This window comes from Mesoplodon bidens, assembly GCF_964165515.1.
Source record: "Mesoplodon bidens genome assembly, chromosome: 2".
NCBI lineage: Eukaryota > Metazoa > Chordata > Mammalia > Artiodactyla > Ziphiidae > Mesoplodon > Mesoplodon bidens.
Genome location: NC_138177.1, coordinates 85,754,080 through 85,773,291, shown reverse-complemented (window position 1 = coordinate 85,773,291; position 19,212 = coordinate 85,754,080). Strand labels below are relative to the sequence as shown.

At 35.8% G+C, this 19,212-nt stretch overlaps 1 protein-coding gene across 1 annotated transcript in view; it reads right to left on the bottom strand.

Annotated features, from left to right (window-relative positions):
• Positions 1–1,535: 1,535 nt before the first annotated feature.
• RSBN1 (round spermatid basic protein 1) overlaps positions 1,536–19,212 on the bottom strand; it is a gene marked incomplete at its 5' end in the record, with an annotated part of 43,362 nt that continues 25,685 nt past the window's right edge. Inside the window, 5 exon segments of the mRNA XM_081222474.1 lie at positions 1,536–6,163; positions 6,805–6,913; positions 8,176–8,343; positions 15,441–15,583; positions 15,898–16,035. Of these exon segments, the coding sequence (XP_081078600.1) occupies positions 5,690–6,163; positions 6,805–6,913; positions 8,176–8,343; positions 15,441–15,583; positions 15,898–16,035 (1,032 nt within the window). The 3' untranslated portion in view covers positions 1,536–5,689.

Sequence of the window (19,212 nt, the reverse complement as noted above, 5' to 3'; positions counted from 1 at the left end):
GGGTAAAGGAAGGAGAGGGCCAAGGCTTGCGGGGCAGTTCCAGGACACTTTCCCAAATTAGGGTAGGGGAAGGTAGCGGCGGGAAGAACTGTTTCTAGGTTAAAAATTCAAGCAGGCTGACAGAGGTCAGGAGAAAGGAACGCTTGCGACCTCAAATGAATATTTAAAGATACATTAAGGTTTTAAGCCTCTTTCCTCCTCTACTTTTTTGGCCATTAATGGAACACTGACCCCTAACGGCCATTCTCACCTCACTTGAAGCATTGACCTTGCTTGCCCAACATTGTAGCATTTGGGTTAAAGCTAATGAGATAACGATTAGACCACTGCAGAAAGCCTAAGTGCAGTTCTAAATGTTTTACATCATTATTTTTGATTATCTGTCAAATCGACATAAGGTGGAAGTTATTATCCCCGTTTTACCGATGAGGAAAATCGACTAAGATAAAAATAACTCCCATAGAACTAATTTAAAATTATTTCACCCAGGCTTGACTTTTATATCCCACACATTGGCAGTGGTTTCCTTTCTGCTTTTGCTTCTTGACAGCTTTTCCCATCCTTAGAGCTGAACATGACAATTCTGTTTGGTTTCAACACAAATGGCTGACTTTAAAACACACACACACACAAACAAAAACAACACTGGAAAAATGAAAAAGTCATTTTCTGTATATCTAAGTATTTGCTTTAAGACGTAAATAACACTAATTAAACATTTTACTTCATTGCTTAGCACACAAAGAGGCTTTGGGGGGAGTTCCTGGAAGAACTGAAATCAGGTAAGGCTCTCACTGAGCAAAGTGTGGGCTTTGAACCCAGAACTGCTTTCAAATCCCTGCTCCCACTAAAAAACTATGTGATTTCGGGTAATTTATTCAACCTAACAAGCCTGTTTTCTCACCTGTATTATGGAGATTGTATTGTTACCTTCCTACTCAAGGCTGTGAGGATTAAATGAGCTACTACCCTCATAAAAAGTGCCCAGCCGTCAACGGTTACTCAAAAAACATTCGTTCCCTCCCTCTTCCTTTCCTAATCATAAACAAGAGCTATCAGTGCTTAGGACAGGTACCTCAATTAAAGAGAAGTTCACACAAATAAAAACTGATGAGGAAAAAATCCAGTGAGTTATGTCACTTAATACATCAATGGTATCTGAAATGTCTATAAACCACCTTGATTAACTAACACTGTATGCATGTACTTTCAAAAATATCGACATCCCCAAAACAAAAATTTAAGATTATTCTCATGGGGATAAATCAACTTATGCAGCAAGAGGCATTAACTGCCACAAATGCCAAGCATAGTTTTTCTTCTTCCCCCAAACTAACTGCCTCTCAATATGGATGAAATTTTCCCCCAGTACCTATGAACTTTCTTTAGGAAAGTCAAGATTTTCTAATTTTGTAATCTCTAATAGTAAAAAATAATAGGGGACAGAGAAGGGAGGGACAAATACTTTAAAAACAGGTTCCAGGTAGCTAGAATTCACATGTGCTATTCATTTTGTCATGAAACATCAGTAAAGGACAAATCAGACTTTGTTTATTAAAAAAATACTTTACAGGAAAAAAAAAACTCTATGCATTCCATTGTCCTATTTTACAAAGAAATAGCTTAACAATTTAACACACTTAGACAGCTACAAAAAAGCACTGTGTTAAAAGGATTATTATTCACACAAATTTAGATTTAAGACTATTCATTAAAAACCTTTTTAAAACACTCATTAATGTCAATAAACAAACTAAGGCCACAAAACGCAAATAGTCCGCCAGGCAAATTATACATTTCATCTATATGCAAAGACCTCTTAGATAAATTAAAGCCACAGGAAAAAAAGTCTTAGCTGCCAATCAAAATGGAGTTTAGTCACAGAAAACACTATTACATGAAAATTTACAACATGTGATAGAAGTAGTACATTAAGTATTTCTTTAGAGAGAATTGAAAAGTGCTATATTAAGAGACAGTGGTCTCAACTACATGCACAAGTGAATCCTAAAAGATGTATGAAGAAAATGGAAGGCCATAATATTTATGGAGAGATACTTGCTTTTAAAGCAACAAATTTTCAGGATGAGGATAGGTCCCTTATGTGCTAAAGAAAAACATCTGTCTTGTACATTTCCTCTACTTACTGCATAACCAATAAATACAGCTACAACCTGTTTTTTAAAAAATAATACTTAGCAGAAATATGAACCTCTGGCATGTACTAGTGAAAGGTTTTCTTTTAAAACTTGTAGCAATGATAAAACAGATTTATCAGAAAGACAAACTCAATTGTTCTAAAGATATAAATGCAAATAAATTTTTAATGGCAAATATAGATGAAAATAAATGATCTAATAATGAACTAATAATAATAAAGAATACATGCACTAAGGGGTTTTTTGAATTTTGGTATCTCGTTCCTAAATTAGCTTTCATTCTAGACAATATTTATAGAGGGAAAGGCAATAAGCAAAAGTTTCTCCAGTCATTAAGCATGAACTTTATGCCTATTAAGACTGATGCAAGACAACTTTTCCTAAGGTTTAGTAAATAATTTTATATGATAAGCCCCTTTTTCCCCCTACAAGAGCTTTTATTATTAGTCTACTGTTATTCCAACTATCTCTCAGGGGAAAGGGCACCTTTCAAAAGTCTTTAAATTCAAAATAATAAAGTACCAGTGAAACAAATTCTAAGTACTAAATTAGCAAATTAAAAGTACAATTAAGCCTAGGAATTCATTTTTAAAGAGTTAAAAACTTTGGAAGGGAAAGAAATATGTAGTTTTTATTATTATTGCTTTATGAATTTGGGACACTTCTTTGAATCATAATCCTACTCCTAGTGTATCTTGGTAATTATAGAATGACTTCTGGGGCAGGGGGAAGACTTTTCTCCTGATTAGTGAATACCATAAAATCGTTCTAGTTACTATGTTTACTCATTTACTGGGTCCTTTCCATAAGTACATTTAAAGAATATCCCTCTGCTCCACAAAACACTAAAACTTATAGCCACATTCTGCAAGTAATCTCAAAGAGCTGGCACAACAGGTAACATACCAAAAAAGGAAGATCAGCTTACATTTCAGTTACAACTTCACTGCCATCGCTACATTACAAGTCAGAAGACGCCAGATTGTTCCATGCCTCACTCCACCAAACCAAATAACTTAATGATTTTAGAAAAGTTGCTATCATTTGTATCACTAAACTAGGATACAGCTTTAAAGAAGAAACTCAAAACTTGCGCTTTTATATTCATCAGTCTTTAAAGCATGCTATTAAAATCTAATACTCACATAAGACATTCAGTTTCCAGATACATTACTAGCTAAATGTTTCTCTCTCAGTTCTATTGCAATTCTAACATACAATTAATTTATTAGTACATGATTTTAAACATTTTTATACTCTTTTAATATGTTATATTGGAGTTGAGGGTAGAATGTTTTATAAAAAGAAAATGGGGATTTGCTTTTGATTGTAGGTCTTTGCAGATCCGCTGGTTCCTGAGTGATTATACACAGTGATGGCTGTCAGAGGGGACAGTCTCCTTGTTTATTAGCAATGACCAGCTTAGATGACAGATGGCATCTGCTGGATGGCAAGTGGGAGATGGGGAAATCGGATCTTGGAAGACAAGAAAAAAAATTAAAAGTTTTTGCTTTAACAACCTTGTTCTTCATGATTATTTTAAAAAGCAAATGTTGCCTGAGAAGAATTTTACTTTGCACAGCCTGGTAAAGCTCTATGAAATTCTTCTGGACAGAAAAACAAAAATAAGAAATAACCCAAACCCACATACTTTGTGATTAACCCCTTCCCCCTAAAATAACAAAATAACAAAAAAACACCCTCAAAGGCAGGTCCCTTAAAAACTAGCCTTGATAAACCAGAATTTACCCTAAAATTTATACCCAAGATTTTAAAACACCCCTGCAATAATCACATTACTGTTCATACCATTCTAATTACCTTATTTACAAAGATAACTAAAACCAACATCACTTCCAATTCATAAATGGTTTACATTGAAATGTTTCTCTATTTGTCTTCATCCTTTTTAACAGAGAATACATACATATACATATATATAAGGAATAATACAGATTCTAACTAATCACTGCAGTATTTGCTGATGGTTACTTTTCTATCGGTTTACACAGTGACCTCTATACTTTGCTAATATGCATTTAACTACACAACAATATTGCACAAAGTAATATTTATATAAGATTTAACCTATTTCAGAATATTTTAGAGAAAATTCATATTTGATATTTCAAAAGATGCAGCTAAGTTTTCATGGTGACAGACATAATAAAGCAGCATCTTTTTTTGCCTATGTTAATGTAAATATTCCAAATCTCAACCTCCAGGAAAAAAAAAATCTCCAAATTGCACTATAACCAGGTAGATACAAGAATCTGGTCTTAGGTGTGGGGAGTACTCTTCCTTTAATAAACAAAAGGCCTATTGTATTATTAACTAAGAGAAAGTGAAATGTGTATCCCATTAACATTCTAAAATAATAGAAAGTTAAGACTACACTAGCTATATGAACTGTGCCTGTTTGAAAAAAAATGGTTAAATACTCAGGCACTAATAAGGATTAGGCTACCTGAAACTCTAGGATGAAGTCTAGTGCCATATTCTTTATTAGACAGTAGCAACACAGAGTAATAATAAATAAACCCAGGTATTCACCAGTTGAAACTGTGAACTGAAGTATCTCAACAGATCTTTATGATGAAGAGGTTGATGCCAAGTGACAAAAATAGTTTTTCCTAAGTTTCATGCACAAAATATGGCAGCCTCATCTGAAAGATAGGTATCATTTTCTAAGTTTGATACTCGTGATCAGTTTAGGAAGCAAAAGTATCCACACAGAATGTGAGGATGCTAGGAAGCAGAACAACAGAGTATCATGTCAACATTATCTATTTTACCCAAAATATCTTCCACAGTTACCATGTATTCTAGAAGAGATTAATGAACCATGGAGAATGAATGACCAAGGACTATTCATCTTTAGATATTTTTAATTGAAATATCCACTGGGCTTTAAATAACAGATACAAAAAAAGACAGTTTGGATCAGAAAGTGCTGTGCTTTCTCTTTTGTTAAGAAATCAGAGAGCCACTGAATTCCTTAGAAACTATCTGTTCTTTATGGTTGGAACTAAATAACTGACTCGCCCATGTACAAGATGCAGGAATTCTTTCCTGCGACCTATGCCATTTTTACTGTAGAAATTGAATCTGTGCCATAAAAGCACAAGTACTAAACCATAAATCTGATCTTCTATCATAAAAACAGCAAATATGGCAAGAGACAAGGCAAGATAAAATTAAAGGAAGTGAATTATTTACCAAATAAGAATCTGTTATTCCAGAGAATTCTCATTTTGATTTGAAGAAGAGATTGAATTGTTACCTCACACCTTAAAACAGAAAGTAGCAGCAGACCCACTATTACATACTGTACTAACGGGATAAGATACAACTCTTAACTTTGCATAATCTGTGTAAAAAAGATATGCTTGACATTTGTGGAATGTCATTTCTCTTTATAGAATTATAGGCAAGATTTCTCCAATAAAACTTAACTTAAGCCAGTTATAAAACTATAACTTCACATCAAAATTTAAAAAAGTTAAAAAATGTGTTTGAATATGTACATATCACACAGGAGTGCTTGAATGTTCCTGTAGACTGTGTTGCTGGTCAGAGTCCAGTCTACTTTCCACCTTTAAAACTGGAATAGGCTGAGTCATCTGATCTTGCTGTACATTAAGTTCAGATGAAGGTGGGAAGGACGATGAAGCAGTTGTCAAAAGTTGCATCTCTGTGCATGTTTCCTCAGATTCAGTTTTTATTCTCACACACTGGGAGTCAACTTCTAATTCTCTCTTTCCAGTTAAATCACAGTCCACGTTAGAACTGCTTTCTGTGTTTTGAGAGGCTTCCACAACAGGGTGGTACTGTTTAAGCCTTATATGCCAGGCTAAGCTGCACACTGCTGACACTGTTTTGAACTGATGAATGACATTTCTAGGGATGAAGTAGATATCATTGTCGCACAGCTGAATTCTAGCATAACGAATGCCTTCCCGCCTCATTTGGTTTAGTTTCGCTTCATCCACCCACTGCACACACTGAAGAAAGGAAAAAAGTTGCATGAGATTTTAAAGTAAAATATGTAAAGATGTAGTCAAATAAAATATTATAATTAGCACAGGAAAACAGTAGGATCAAATTAAAGCTAAACAACACTGTATGATATACAACTTTCTAAAATTTCCTACAATTCTTGAGACACATTTTTCCTCGTATTTTACTACATTTCTAGTAACAAAGTACAGGTTAAAATTAGGATGGCCTAGGGAATCATTTAAATAAGTATTTCAAAATGCAACTAAATATCAATATTCTTTGACCCACATAAGGGCAACATTTGTCTGCTCCTTCAGTGTCTTTCAACCTTTTGCAGGTGAGGACACGCAAGGCAATGGGGTTAACAGCTGAGACTGCTCATGGCCAGAACTGAGTTATCCTGGGCCCTCTGACCATCCCAGGCCCACCTGGCATCCCAAAGACTGAAGGATCTTAAGCATTCTGCTTGGGAAGCTCCGTTTTAATGATTTTCAACACCCTCCACAAACAGCCTTTAATAGTAATAAAATTAAATTCACTATCCCATGTATCCAACTATAAGATAAAATGCAAAATTAAATAGGTACGGATACTTATTTCCAAAATCTCACTCAAAGAGTAATAAAAAAGCAAAAGTTATTACCTGGGAAACTGGAGGTTCATGAAGGTCCAGCTGAAGTCTCTGTACAACATCAGTAAAATCCTCAGCATGAAAACAAATCACATCTTTGGTTATGCGAGGTTGGTCACTCCTACGATTAACAAAATTAAGCTTTAGAAACAAGCATCTCATAATGGAAAATGATGACAAATTTCAATCTTCCCGTTCCTGGAACTGCTATACTAGCAAAGAAATAGATGCATAACTCCTAAGGGCAAAGTATACATTTGTTTCTTTAGTCAATTTAAAAAAAAAAAAAACCACCAATAAAGCATTTTTTTTCAAAATTAAAATTAGTTGTTGTAAAACTAAAACATCGATGACTAAAAAGTTTTATTCTAAACTAGATGCATTTGAATCCTCTAACCACTTTGCCCCACCATCTCCATGCCACCCTATAATGTCATTATCAGGATGGACAGAAATGGACAGAATACATCTCAGCCACACAACTGTCACACCTTCCAGCTTTCAAAGTAGAGAGGGGAAAAAAGCTAAATGATCTTTAACTTGAAATACTTAACCTGCGATTGAACTATAATTCAATCAAACTCTAAGGTCAGATCAAACTCTACAGTAATATGGAAGGCCCTGAAGGCATAAAAACAAAAAACAAAGTAAAATACAGTTTTTAAATATGTTCTGAGCCTTGTTTAAACTGGGTCCCAACTGAGTGTAAAAGGGTACAACCTCTAAGAAAAACAGTATAGCAGTTCCTCCCAAAATTAAAAAACAAATTACCATATGATCCAGCAATTCCACTTCTGGGTATATACCAAAAAGAATGAAAGCATGGACATGAAAAGATATTTGTTCATAGCAGCCAAAAGGTGGAAGCAACCCAAGTGTCCACTGACAGATAAACGGACAAACAAAATGTGGCATATACATATAATGGAATACTATTCAGCCTTAAAAAGTAAGGAAATTATGACATATGGTACAATATGGATGAACCTTGAGGATATCATGCTAACTGAAATAAGTCAATCACAAAAAGACAACAACTGTTTGATTCCACTTATATGAGGTATTTAAAGTAGTCAAATTCATAGAAACAGAAAGTAGAATGATGTTTACCAGGAACTGGGGAAGAGGAGAAAAGGGAGTTATTGATTAATGGGTACAGAGTTACAGTTTTGCAAGATGAGAAAGTTCTAGAGATCTGTTTCAAAACAACATGAATATACTTAACATTACTGAACTGTACAGTTAAAAATGGTTAAGATTTTAATTTTATTTTATGTGCATTTTACCGTAATTTTTAAAAAACTGTCCCCAACCTTTCAAATTGAGTCCACATTTTCTTAAGACAACACTAACCAATCTTGCAGTTGAGTTCCATTAACTTACCATTCACCAAACTGTACAGCTTTCAAAACCCCAACAGCAGCCGTACTCTGCCAGTCAAACCCCTGACCTACATGATCAGCATGAGCTCTTGTCCTATCTTCAAAGAGGACTTCACGGGGTTCACTGGTCCGAGGTAGGTACTGGAGATTTTTAATTTCATTCATTGATCTGTAGTTGATTTGGTTTTGAAGCAAAGAGGAGACAAAAAGTATTAACAGCAGTAAGGCAAAAAGTCTACTAAAATACCAAATTTTAAATAAGATGAGGGCTGAAAAGGGTTCAATGATTTCGATCATCAGCATTTAACACGCTATAGTGTAATGCTGAATGTGATTACCTTCTTCTCTCAGTATGTCACAATAATATAGAAGCTGTATCTTTGACTTGGCACAATTGTAGTGTTTGAATATATAAAATTTAGTTGTCTAGCAACAGAAAATACAACTCAGAGTTCAAGGCTGTATGTCTCTTTACCCTGAGTCATTTTTAAGTCTCAAAGCATTCTACTAGACTTAATTCAAGATGGCAACCTGAGCAACTACATGATCTCCTTCCATGTTAAAAGAGAAGTAAAAGGCTTCAAACTAATGTGGTAGGGGTGGGGGAGAACAGTGGGAGAATGGATGGGAGTGAAACAGAACTGGCTATGAATTGGTAACTGTTGATACTGAATACATGGGAGTATATTATATTATCTTCTGCTTTTTTATGTGCTCAAATATGAATATGAAGCAACAAATGAAATGCATTAGTGAATGAACAAGAGCAACACATTTTTGGAAGATGAAAAATGATTAAAAGTGTCTTGGACTAATGAAACTGAGCAGAGAAAGCCACAGGCCTAGACTATACAAGAAGGGAATGGCAGCTAAAGAGGCTAGTATGATGATAATGGACAGAAAGGAAGTAAGGTTGAGAAGGGAGCAAATAAAGTGAAATCTGCACATAAACCTGTCATATGCCACCCTAGTGGTAGAAATTTGGAGAGTCAGGCATTTACCCTCATGCAGAAGACTGTGGGTGACCCACCAGCATCCATCTCTCATCTTAATTTCTCTGAAAGAACTCTGATTTTTATTAGGTATCTGCTCCTACCCTATATGGAACCTCATTCACAAGCTCCAGAGGTAGATCCTGATGAGTTCTGGCAAACTACACTAAGCTCATTCCCCTTGCCAGTAAATGATTTAGGAATGAGCATGAACTGATCGATTCTGGCTAGCAATATGAGAGGAAATCTGTTAAGAATTCTGCAAAGCTTCCTGGCTCCTAAAAAAGTAGTAAAGGACAATCTCTTCTTCTTTTAGATATAACCAGATCCAGATGTGATACCTAGAACTGCTATACCCATCCAGCAACCATAATGGAAGCCACTGTAAATACAAAGCCTAGGAAAGAGAATGACAGAGGAGAGAAAAGGAAAAGATCTATTTCCTTGATGACAGCACTCAGCCATTTGACTATATGGTGCCTAGAGTCAACCCCTCTGAACTTCTTGAAATACAGGATAACATTTTATTTTATGAACCAGTCTGAATCAATTTTGTTGCTTGTAACCAAAAGCATCCTGATAAACTTTCAGCCAAAAAAATCCTGCATGTTCTTCTCTAAACACATTGAACTTACCATATGAATAGAACTAACGTAATCCTCTGGTATTTGGACATATCCTTTAATGCCCACTTCTATGCCTGTTAACTCTGAAGGGAAACTTATCTATTGACAAGCCTCACTGAAATATAAACAGAATGCCCAGTAAGCCCAATGCTGTGTTCCTAAATTCGAACGGGTCAACCAAGAATCACCAGATATGTGAAAACAGCCTACGGCAGCCTGACAAAGACCAAAATATGCAATGCTGAAATGTAAGGATTTTGTCAGAAGACAAAAGTCAAGTAAATGTCCCAAAACTGAAAGCAAAAAGATAATAAGGAATACGAGGATAATCAAACTGGCAGATCTATTATTCAGCCAACAGTAGTTTCATAAAGAAATAATAGTGAAAATGAAGAGATTACTGAAGCAACTAAGCAAGAAAAATTCCCAGAAATGAAAGGAGACATGAATCTTTCAGTTTAAGGTACCCACCAAACAACAAAAAGGATTAAAAAATAAGAATTAAAAGCCCAAAGACATATCATTATGAAATTAAGCTTCCAAAGAGGAAAAGAAAATAGGTTACTTACAAAAGAAGAATAATTACACTGGCACTAAGACTTCTCATAAACAATATTAGATACCAGAAGACACTGGGGCAATGCTAAAAAAATCCTAAGAGAAAATACATCCTCTGGACTACAGCTAAACTATCAATCATATTTAATGACAGAAAAAGATATTTTCAGACATATGATGACTCAATACCTTCCTTTTCATAGAATATAACTTGAGTATGTGGTCAAGCAAGGAAAAGAAATTAACCCAGAAAGAACACAACCACAGGTCAAGGCAGAAAAAACATCAAATGGTAGATAACTGTGAAATAAGCTTTTTACACTGAAGTAAGAAAACACAAAGCTCCAAAAGATTTCCAGGTAAAAAATGATGAGTTAGAGCAGACAGTATAATTGAAATTCTGCATTCTTGAGGGTATGATAAAAGCAACGAATGCAATGTAACTACCAACATTCTCCCCAAAAAGAGGCTATATAAAAAAGCAACAGCCAAAAAAAAAAAAGCAATAGCCGAAGTCATAGAGGAGAAGGTCAGTGTGATTCTAGAAAAAAGTAATGTATCTTAAGCAATAAACAGAATAGAAGATAATTAGGGATATGGTCAAGAGAAGTGTATGGTATCACCTCAAAAAAAGGCAATCAGAAACTACAGGAAGGACTTCCCTGGTGGCACAGTGGTTAAGAATCCGCCTGCCAATGCAGGGAACATGGGTTTGAGCCCTGGTCTGGGAAGAACCCACATTCCGCGGAGCAACTAAGCCCGTGCGCCACAACTACTGAGCCTGCACTCTAGAGCCCGCGAGCCACAACTACTGAGCCTGCGTGCCACAGCTACTGAAGCCCGCATCCCTAGAGCCCATGCTCTGCAACAAGAGAAGCCACTGCAATGAGAAGCCTGCGCACTGTAACAAAGAGTAGCCCCCGCTTGCCACAACTAGAGAAAGCCCGCGTGCAGCAATGAAGACCCAATGTAGCCAAAAATAAATAAATAAATTTATATTGAAAAAAAAGGGAAACTACAGGAAAAACAGAATCAAAAAAAAAAAATCAGCATGATCCAAATACGAACCAAGCTAAAAAGTGGCATGATTTTCAGTACCTAGGTGAAATACAGAAAAGAAAGATCCTTTTGTATATTATTCCTTTGAGTGATAACAAACCATTGGAACCTTAGAATATGAGTATTAGCCTACTAGATGGATCTGCAATAAACTTACCTACCCATAATATTTTAAATGCCATTTGTTGGCTTTCAAATATTAGAATACATCTATTGACAAAGCATATAAAGCCTAATTATGGTTTTAAAGCAGAATATGAATTAGCCTCAACAATGTATAAGCACAGCTGACAAAAAATTAGAAGGGAGAGGAAGAGGATAAAGTAAGGCTCATTTAACTATTTGGAGAACCCATAAAGGGAAGAAATCCCTATCTATTATACCAAGAAACTGACAAATTTCCTGTCAAACCCTTAAAACAAAACAAAAAAAGGCATTAAAAACAGAAATTGTTTTTGCCTCTGGTAAAAAGGTGTTTGCTTCTGGAGAGAAAGGTGGCCAGGATTTTTCATTATAAACCCTACTATACTGTTTGATTTTAAAACCCTGTGCATATATTTCTTTAACTCTAGAGTTCATAAATTTAAAGATCATCTTCATTAGCAGTGCCCTGGATAACGAGACAGCTTCTCACATTAATTCCATCATTTTCAGCAACAGGGCATTCTCATTAACACAAAAAAATGACATTACTTTTTAAGTTCTGATGTATTCACTCTAATTCAGAGTGCTTTTGAATGCCCCTCTTAAGAATATTTAATCCCAATAGAAATAAAATTTAATAGCACCTCAGATTAGTTGAGAAATAATAAATTATTAAACAAATGATGTTGCTACAACCACCTAACTGCTTGGAAAGAATGTTAGACAAAATTTCTCCCTCTATACTGAAATCAATACCAGGTAGATAAAATATGTAAATACTGAAATCACAGATGTAATAGGAGAAAACATAGGTGAGTATTTTATAACACTAAATGAGAGAAGGCCTTTCTAAGTTTGCCACTAAAAAAGAAACCTCAGAGGAAAAGACAGATCTGACAACATATAAATAAAACTCTCTGTGAGTAAAGAAAAAAAGAAACTGAAAAAAATTATGAGTAAAGAAAAAGACATAAGCTGGGCTTCCCTGGTGGCGCAGTGGTTGAGAGTCCGCCTGCCGATGCAGGGGACACGGGTTCGTGCCCCTATCCTGGAAGATCCCACATGCCGCGGAGCGGCTGGGCCCGCGAGCCATGGCCGCGGAGCCTGTGTGTCCGGAGCCTGTGCTCCGCAACGGGAGAGGCCACAGCAGTGAGAGGCCCGCGTACAGCAAAAAAAAAAAAAAAAGACATAAGCTAAAAGAAAAAAATGAGAAAAACCTGTAACATAAGAAAAAAAAGTTAATAGTTACAATACATAGGGATTTTTACAAACGAAAAACATCCCAATAGAAATATGAGTAAAGAAAATTAAGAGGGAATCACAAAAGAAGAAATACAAACACCTCAAAGGAAAACAAATTAGAATAACACATTTTTGTCCAATCAGATCAACAAAGTTAAAGAGAATGTTAGTGGAGAGTATGGGGGAAAGGGTACCATTTTACTATGGGTGGGAATATAAATTGGTACATTTCTGGAAGTCAATTAGAAGTGTATATATACTTTGAGCCTTGAGTAATTTCCACTAAGAAAATAAACATGCACATGCACAAAGATATTATCTACCTACCTATCAACCAACCACCCAGCCGGCCACAATCAATGATGTGCCATACATGTTTAACAATTGGCTTTGGGGGGGAGGTGGCTCATTTGTAGCTGATATGCTGATTTGTGTGGTATAAATACTCACAACATGGCCAATTTCAAGCTACTAATGTGACCTCACTCAATGTGGAATTGTGAGGCTAATAATGCCCTGTAAGCTGGTACAAACTGGCTCCAGCACACCACTGTCATGTCTGTCAAAACACCATTTATATTGAAAAAATGGAAACAATTTACACTAATAAAGAATGGGTTAGGGCTTCCCTGGTGGCACAGTGGTTAAGAATCCGCCTGCCAATGCAGGGGACACAGGTTTGAGCCCTGGTCCAAGAAGATCCCACAAGTCACAGAGCAACTAAGCCCTGCGTCACAACTACTGAGCCCACGCTCTACAACTACTGAAGCCTGCATGCCTAGAGCCCATGCTCCACCACAAGGAGCCACCACAATGAGAAGCCCGTGCACCTCAGAGAAGAGTAGCCCCCGCTCACTGCAACTAGAGAAAGCCCACGTGCAGCAATGAAGACCCAAAACAGCCAAAAATAAATAAATAAAATAAATTTATTAAAAAAAAATAGGGCTTCCCTGGTGGCGCAGTGGTTGAGAGTCCGCCTGCTGATGCAGGGGACGTGGGTTCGTGCCCCGGTCCGGGAAGATCCCACATGCCGCGGAGCGGCTGGGCCCGTGAGCCATGGCCGCTGGGCCTGCGCGTCCGGAGCCTGTGCTCCGCAACAGGAGAGGCCACAACAGTGAGAGGCCCAGGTACCGTAAGTAACTAAGTAAATAAATAAATAAATAAATAAATAAATAAATGACTGAATGAATGAATGAATAAATCTTGATACAACCATACAGTCAAAACTACATAGTCATTTAGAAAGGATGATACGGCTGCATCTTAATATAACACGTAAACCTAAGGGGGGGAAAAAAAACAAGTTTTAAAGTAAACATCATGTAAAGAATGAGTTAATCTGTGTAGAAAGAAAATTTATGAGTGTATATGGACCAAAATTTGAAAGGTTAATGTGCCTAAATGTGTGGGATTATAGATATTTTTTGCCTTTTTACTTTTTCCTATTATCTTTTTTTTTTAAGTTTATAATAATCAGGAAACAAACAATGGTCATTTCCTTTTGGGAAGGATTATAGAATAAAAAATGTATACAATACTTAAGAATTTAGAATATCAAGATTCATCATCATGATGTACAAAAACTGCTATGGTCTAGCAATGTACAGAAGTTTTGGTTTACTGCCATGTTCTACCATGCCACCACCTTGCATTCATAAATAGTTTTTACAAAGTATTTTCATGATTATCTCAAGTACCCAAGGTTATTCCATACTTAGCTCTAGTATTATTCTCCTATGAGCTTTAAGGTAAGGTCTAGCCTAGTCTATTAAAACTCACTTTTGGGTACTTATTTTGAGTTGCTATTTTCTGAGTTGCTAGTTTTCAGTCCCATTAAATGAGATTTTATCATAGTCCTAGAATAAGTTAATCTACATTTGTTTTAAACAAAATAAATTTTGTCTGAAACCATGTTAGGCCAATATGAACTGCTGTAGGAGAATACATCATTGGTTTCATTCAGTAAATACTAATCACTTGCTACGTTAATGAAGACACAGAAGAATTAGACTATCCTCAAAAAGGTTAAAATTTATAGTTAAAACCAAAAACATGTAAACAGATCATCAATGAACAGAATGATGTGTGAGCACAGAGAAGAGAATGACTAAGTCTAAGGGAACAAAGAAAAGCCTCACAAAGGAAGTGACATCCAAGTTAAGTTTTGAAAATTCGTTAAGAATTTGCCAGGTAGAGAGGAGATGGAGGAGGGGATGCCATTCCAAGTAAAAAGAGCAGTGCAAAAGCACAGAGTTGTGAAAGACCATGGTTTGGAAATTGAATTCAGTGTGACTGGAGCAAACTAAAAGCATATACACCTAGAAGAGATACTGTCAGGGCCAGATTAGAAAAGATTCTTGTAAACCACACAAAGGAGTTTAGACCTTTATCTTACAGGCAGTTAGAACCCAGGTTTTAAGAAAATAAGTGAAAATTAAATTTGTTTTTTGGAAGGATGCCTCACTCTAGTAACTGTTTAATGAGTTCACTAGACTAAGGAACTGACGGCTGGAAGATTTACTTAAGATAGCTCTTCAAATAATTTAGAAAAATGGTTTTGAAACTGTGCTCAAGTTTCAATCATCTCTATAAGCAACCAACTAAAAAAAAGTGCTTCTGCTTATTTGAGAAAAATAAATGTTTACCGTCGTCTTTTGAAGGGTGACTTTGGCATATCTGCTGTAGGGATCATCTGCTCTCCTGGCCTTACCCACATGATAGGCCCATCATCACTCTGGGACCTACACTGGAGTCGAAGGCTAGAAAGTGTACCCCAGGGCAAAGTCATCTGGAAATCAGAAGAATAAGTCACGTTAAAAAAAATTTTTAGACTATTTACAAGTTAACCCCTCACACCCAAAAGAAAGCTCTAAGGAGGTTATTTTGTGTGTGTGTGTATGAATAAAAAAATGTATTAGACAGTAATTTATATGTAAAAAATAATAATTGAAGTTAAGTATTTTACACCAATAATTTTCTAAACATTTCTACTCAAAACATTGGGTAAAAAAATTTTAATAGATAAGATTAGCTTAAAACTTTTTAATGGAAAGTGTCCATTTAAGTAACGATCAGAACTTTAATAACCTGAAAAACACTCACTTTCAGAAATGGTGATTCTTCTAACATATCAAGGAACTCTGGGAAATAATCACCAACTTCTTCATCTACTGCTCCAACAAGACTTATCTGCCGCATAGGACCTGCCCGGTAGGTGCCACAGCAGTATGTCCTGTTGACCTGAGATAAAATGAAAGAGGGGGGAGAAAGGACTGAAGTACACTATAACAAAAGAATCAGGATAGGGTATTGTTTCCAATGTTGCTATTTCTTCTACATACTAAGAATTCAACAGTCAGTACCTTGGATAAAGTCAACAGTTACAGAAAGGCACCCTAGCACACTGACAAATACATTGATATATGAACCATAAACAGAAATTTCAAGGCGAAAGTTAGTCCATGGTCCAACGTCTCAAGGAAATACTGAAAACATTAAGATAAACTTCTCTGAGAATGATGATTTTTGAACTTTGTAAACACTTTCAAGTGATCTTTATTAGGAAAAAAAATCAGTAAATAAACAGTTAAACTGACAGGGCAGGGGAAAAAAAAAAAGACGATTGTCAAATTAATCTTCCATATTCATTTTGTACTCCCTAGCTTGAAAGCCTTCACATCAGGCCAGATATCAGGTTGACTGTTATTAAATCCAATCTCTCAGTACTTCCATGTAAGATCCTCCATCCTAGGCAGGCTGATATTTTTCTCTAACCAACTTATGCCATACTTGTATCTATCTGTAGTGAATTTTCTCTTGAATCTGCCCTTCTTGGAACGCCCTCTTTTCTGTCAACCTAAATCTTAACTTTCAAAGATCAGTTCAAGATTTTTCTTCTGAAAGCCTTCCTGATCTCCCTTCATAATCTAATGTTACCTGAAAGCATAGACATTTTCTCTGTACCAACTCTAGTAAACTTAGGGCATATTCTATACAAATTTGCAGCCCAGAGAATCCTAACTTTCAAACAGAATCTACCAATTGATTCAAATACAAGCTGATATTATTCTTCTAGTCATTTTCATGTATGTTCTTAATATTCCTACCTCCAATTCGGAATGAATGTTTCTCAAATGTAGAGACAGATCCTGTGCGTACAGATGACGAGACTAAAAACGCTGGATTCTAACCAGGATTTCCACCTTGGATCAGTAACCTAACATTTTCTACCTCAGGTAAGATGCAGATTAGGTTGAAAAGCCTAACATATAATTATACTTTTAAATGGTGCGTTTCTATTGAACAGTCAAAAAAAATTTTTTTAAGAATCACTTCTTACTGTTTCAAATACCACCTCTTTTGCCTCAATAGAAAGCATAAATGACCATCTAGTATTTCTTACACAGTTCTTTAGTGCTAGTTTTTTAGCAGCATTTTCAGAATCATCCCACTGTTGTTGTTTTTTTCCATAGACAATTTAACGTCATCCCACACACACACACACACCAAAAAAAGGTCTGAGATCTTGTTATGAAATAGCAGAGATTTCTTAATTCCTTACAAATCTTTCCCCAAAAATCTCCTTAGGTGATCCTTAAACAGCAACCGCCCAGGCCAGAATTACCTTGCATATATTTGTATGAATTACCTTCCATTCGTTTGTATGATCATCATGCTGTTAAAAGCCAGGGGAGGCAGTCTGGGAAAGAGGATGATTATGGGATACAGAGATAAGGAAGCTTTTCTAAGTAAGCATTATTCTAACCTTTCTAAGCCAAGCACCCTAAAACAACTAAAGCAGAATTTAACTTTAGTACAAGTTCTAGGAATAGTATGATTTCAGGGCTAATTAAAGAAATACCAGTCTCCTCCAAATACCTCCCCCAACTATTCCCAATTATCAGAAATTCCTTCCAACAAAGGCTTTCAAGCTATGTGGTAAATGTCCTAAAGATGTGTCACAATTTAAATCTCACATAACTTAAGAGACCAATCTTGAAGAAGTACACTGCCATGTGGTAGTTTTCACCAACTTACGTGGCCTACTAGCTTTGAGACTATACAACTCTTAATGCATTATTAATTTGAAGGAATTCACATTACTTTAAATTCTGCACACAAAGTGAGACTGAATTAACATTTTTATACAGTACTCCGAGATTACCTAATTTAAGTACCACTAAATTCAATAGCACTGAACTCGAAGACAACGTAAAAATGCAAACACCTAGGTAATTAATATGTGACATGAATAAACATAAAGCATCCTTTCCTATTTGGAAAGAGAAAGTAAACCTGAAGAGGAGAAACTGCTGAATTTATGTTTGCTGAGTCTAGAAATAATCAGCCATTCAATTGTGGCCCAAAAAAAGGTAATAGTAGTAAAGCTGATTAACAGTATCTATCACTTGTATAAAATAATTTAACAAATGTTAATGTTTATGATGTATTTAAAAAACTAACCGCACAAGTTAGAAGATGGACAACATTTATGGACAGAAATTCAACATGTACCAACTGTGTGACACTAATGCCAAACAAGCAAATTACTAATTATCCCCAGTATCTACTCTACCCACCCCCTTTTTTTTTTAAGTAAGTAACAGAACTTCTTGGGCATATAGCTGCTTGGCAGCTAAGTGTGGTCTGTGACTAAATTCTGGCCAATGAGATGTTAGCACAAGTCACATATGCAATTTCTAGAGCATATGTAATTAAGTGGCTTGTTCTCCATTTCCTCTTTCTCTCTTCTGAGGGCCAAGTTCAACCATGCACATGACAACACCAAAGGAAATGGCAAAACTTATAGATAGAAGGAAAGGAGAATCCTAGATGACATCATGGAACAGAGCTGCTTACCTCTGGGCTTGTTACTTGAGAAAGAAACTTATTTTGTCCTAGCTACTGTATGTGCGATCTCTTTTGTTATGGTGGTTTAGCCTATATCTTGTATACTTTGTACTAAGGGAGGCAATACTCCATATTGCACAGATGACATCTGGAGCATTATCTCCTGCTCCGGGCTAAAAAAAAAAGTCTATTACAAGAGCACACCCGAAAGAGAACAATCAAGATGATTAGTGACTTGGAAACCATACAGATTGGAGGAAGAGTGATGAAATTAAAAATATTTCAAAAGTATTTGACTTGAAATGATTAAAGTGGGGACACAATAATCTTCAAATACTTGGAAGCTTATCACTGAAGAGTAGACTTATATAGCCTTAAATAAAGAACAAGAATTACAGGAAAGCTAGTATCATTCATTTCATAAAAGTTTACTGTATGTTATATGCAGACACTGTCCTAAACGCAGATACAGCAAACCAGACCCATCCTTGGCCCCTGGAAATTTACAGTCTAGTAGAGAGAGGCATATACTAAACAAATATTTAATTATAAACTGTGACAAGTCTT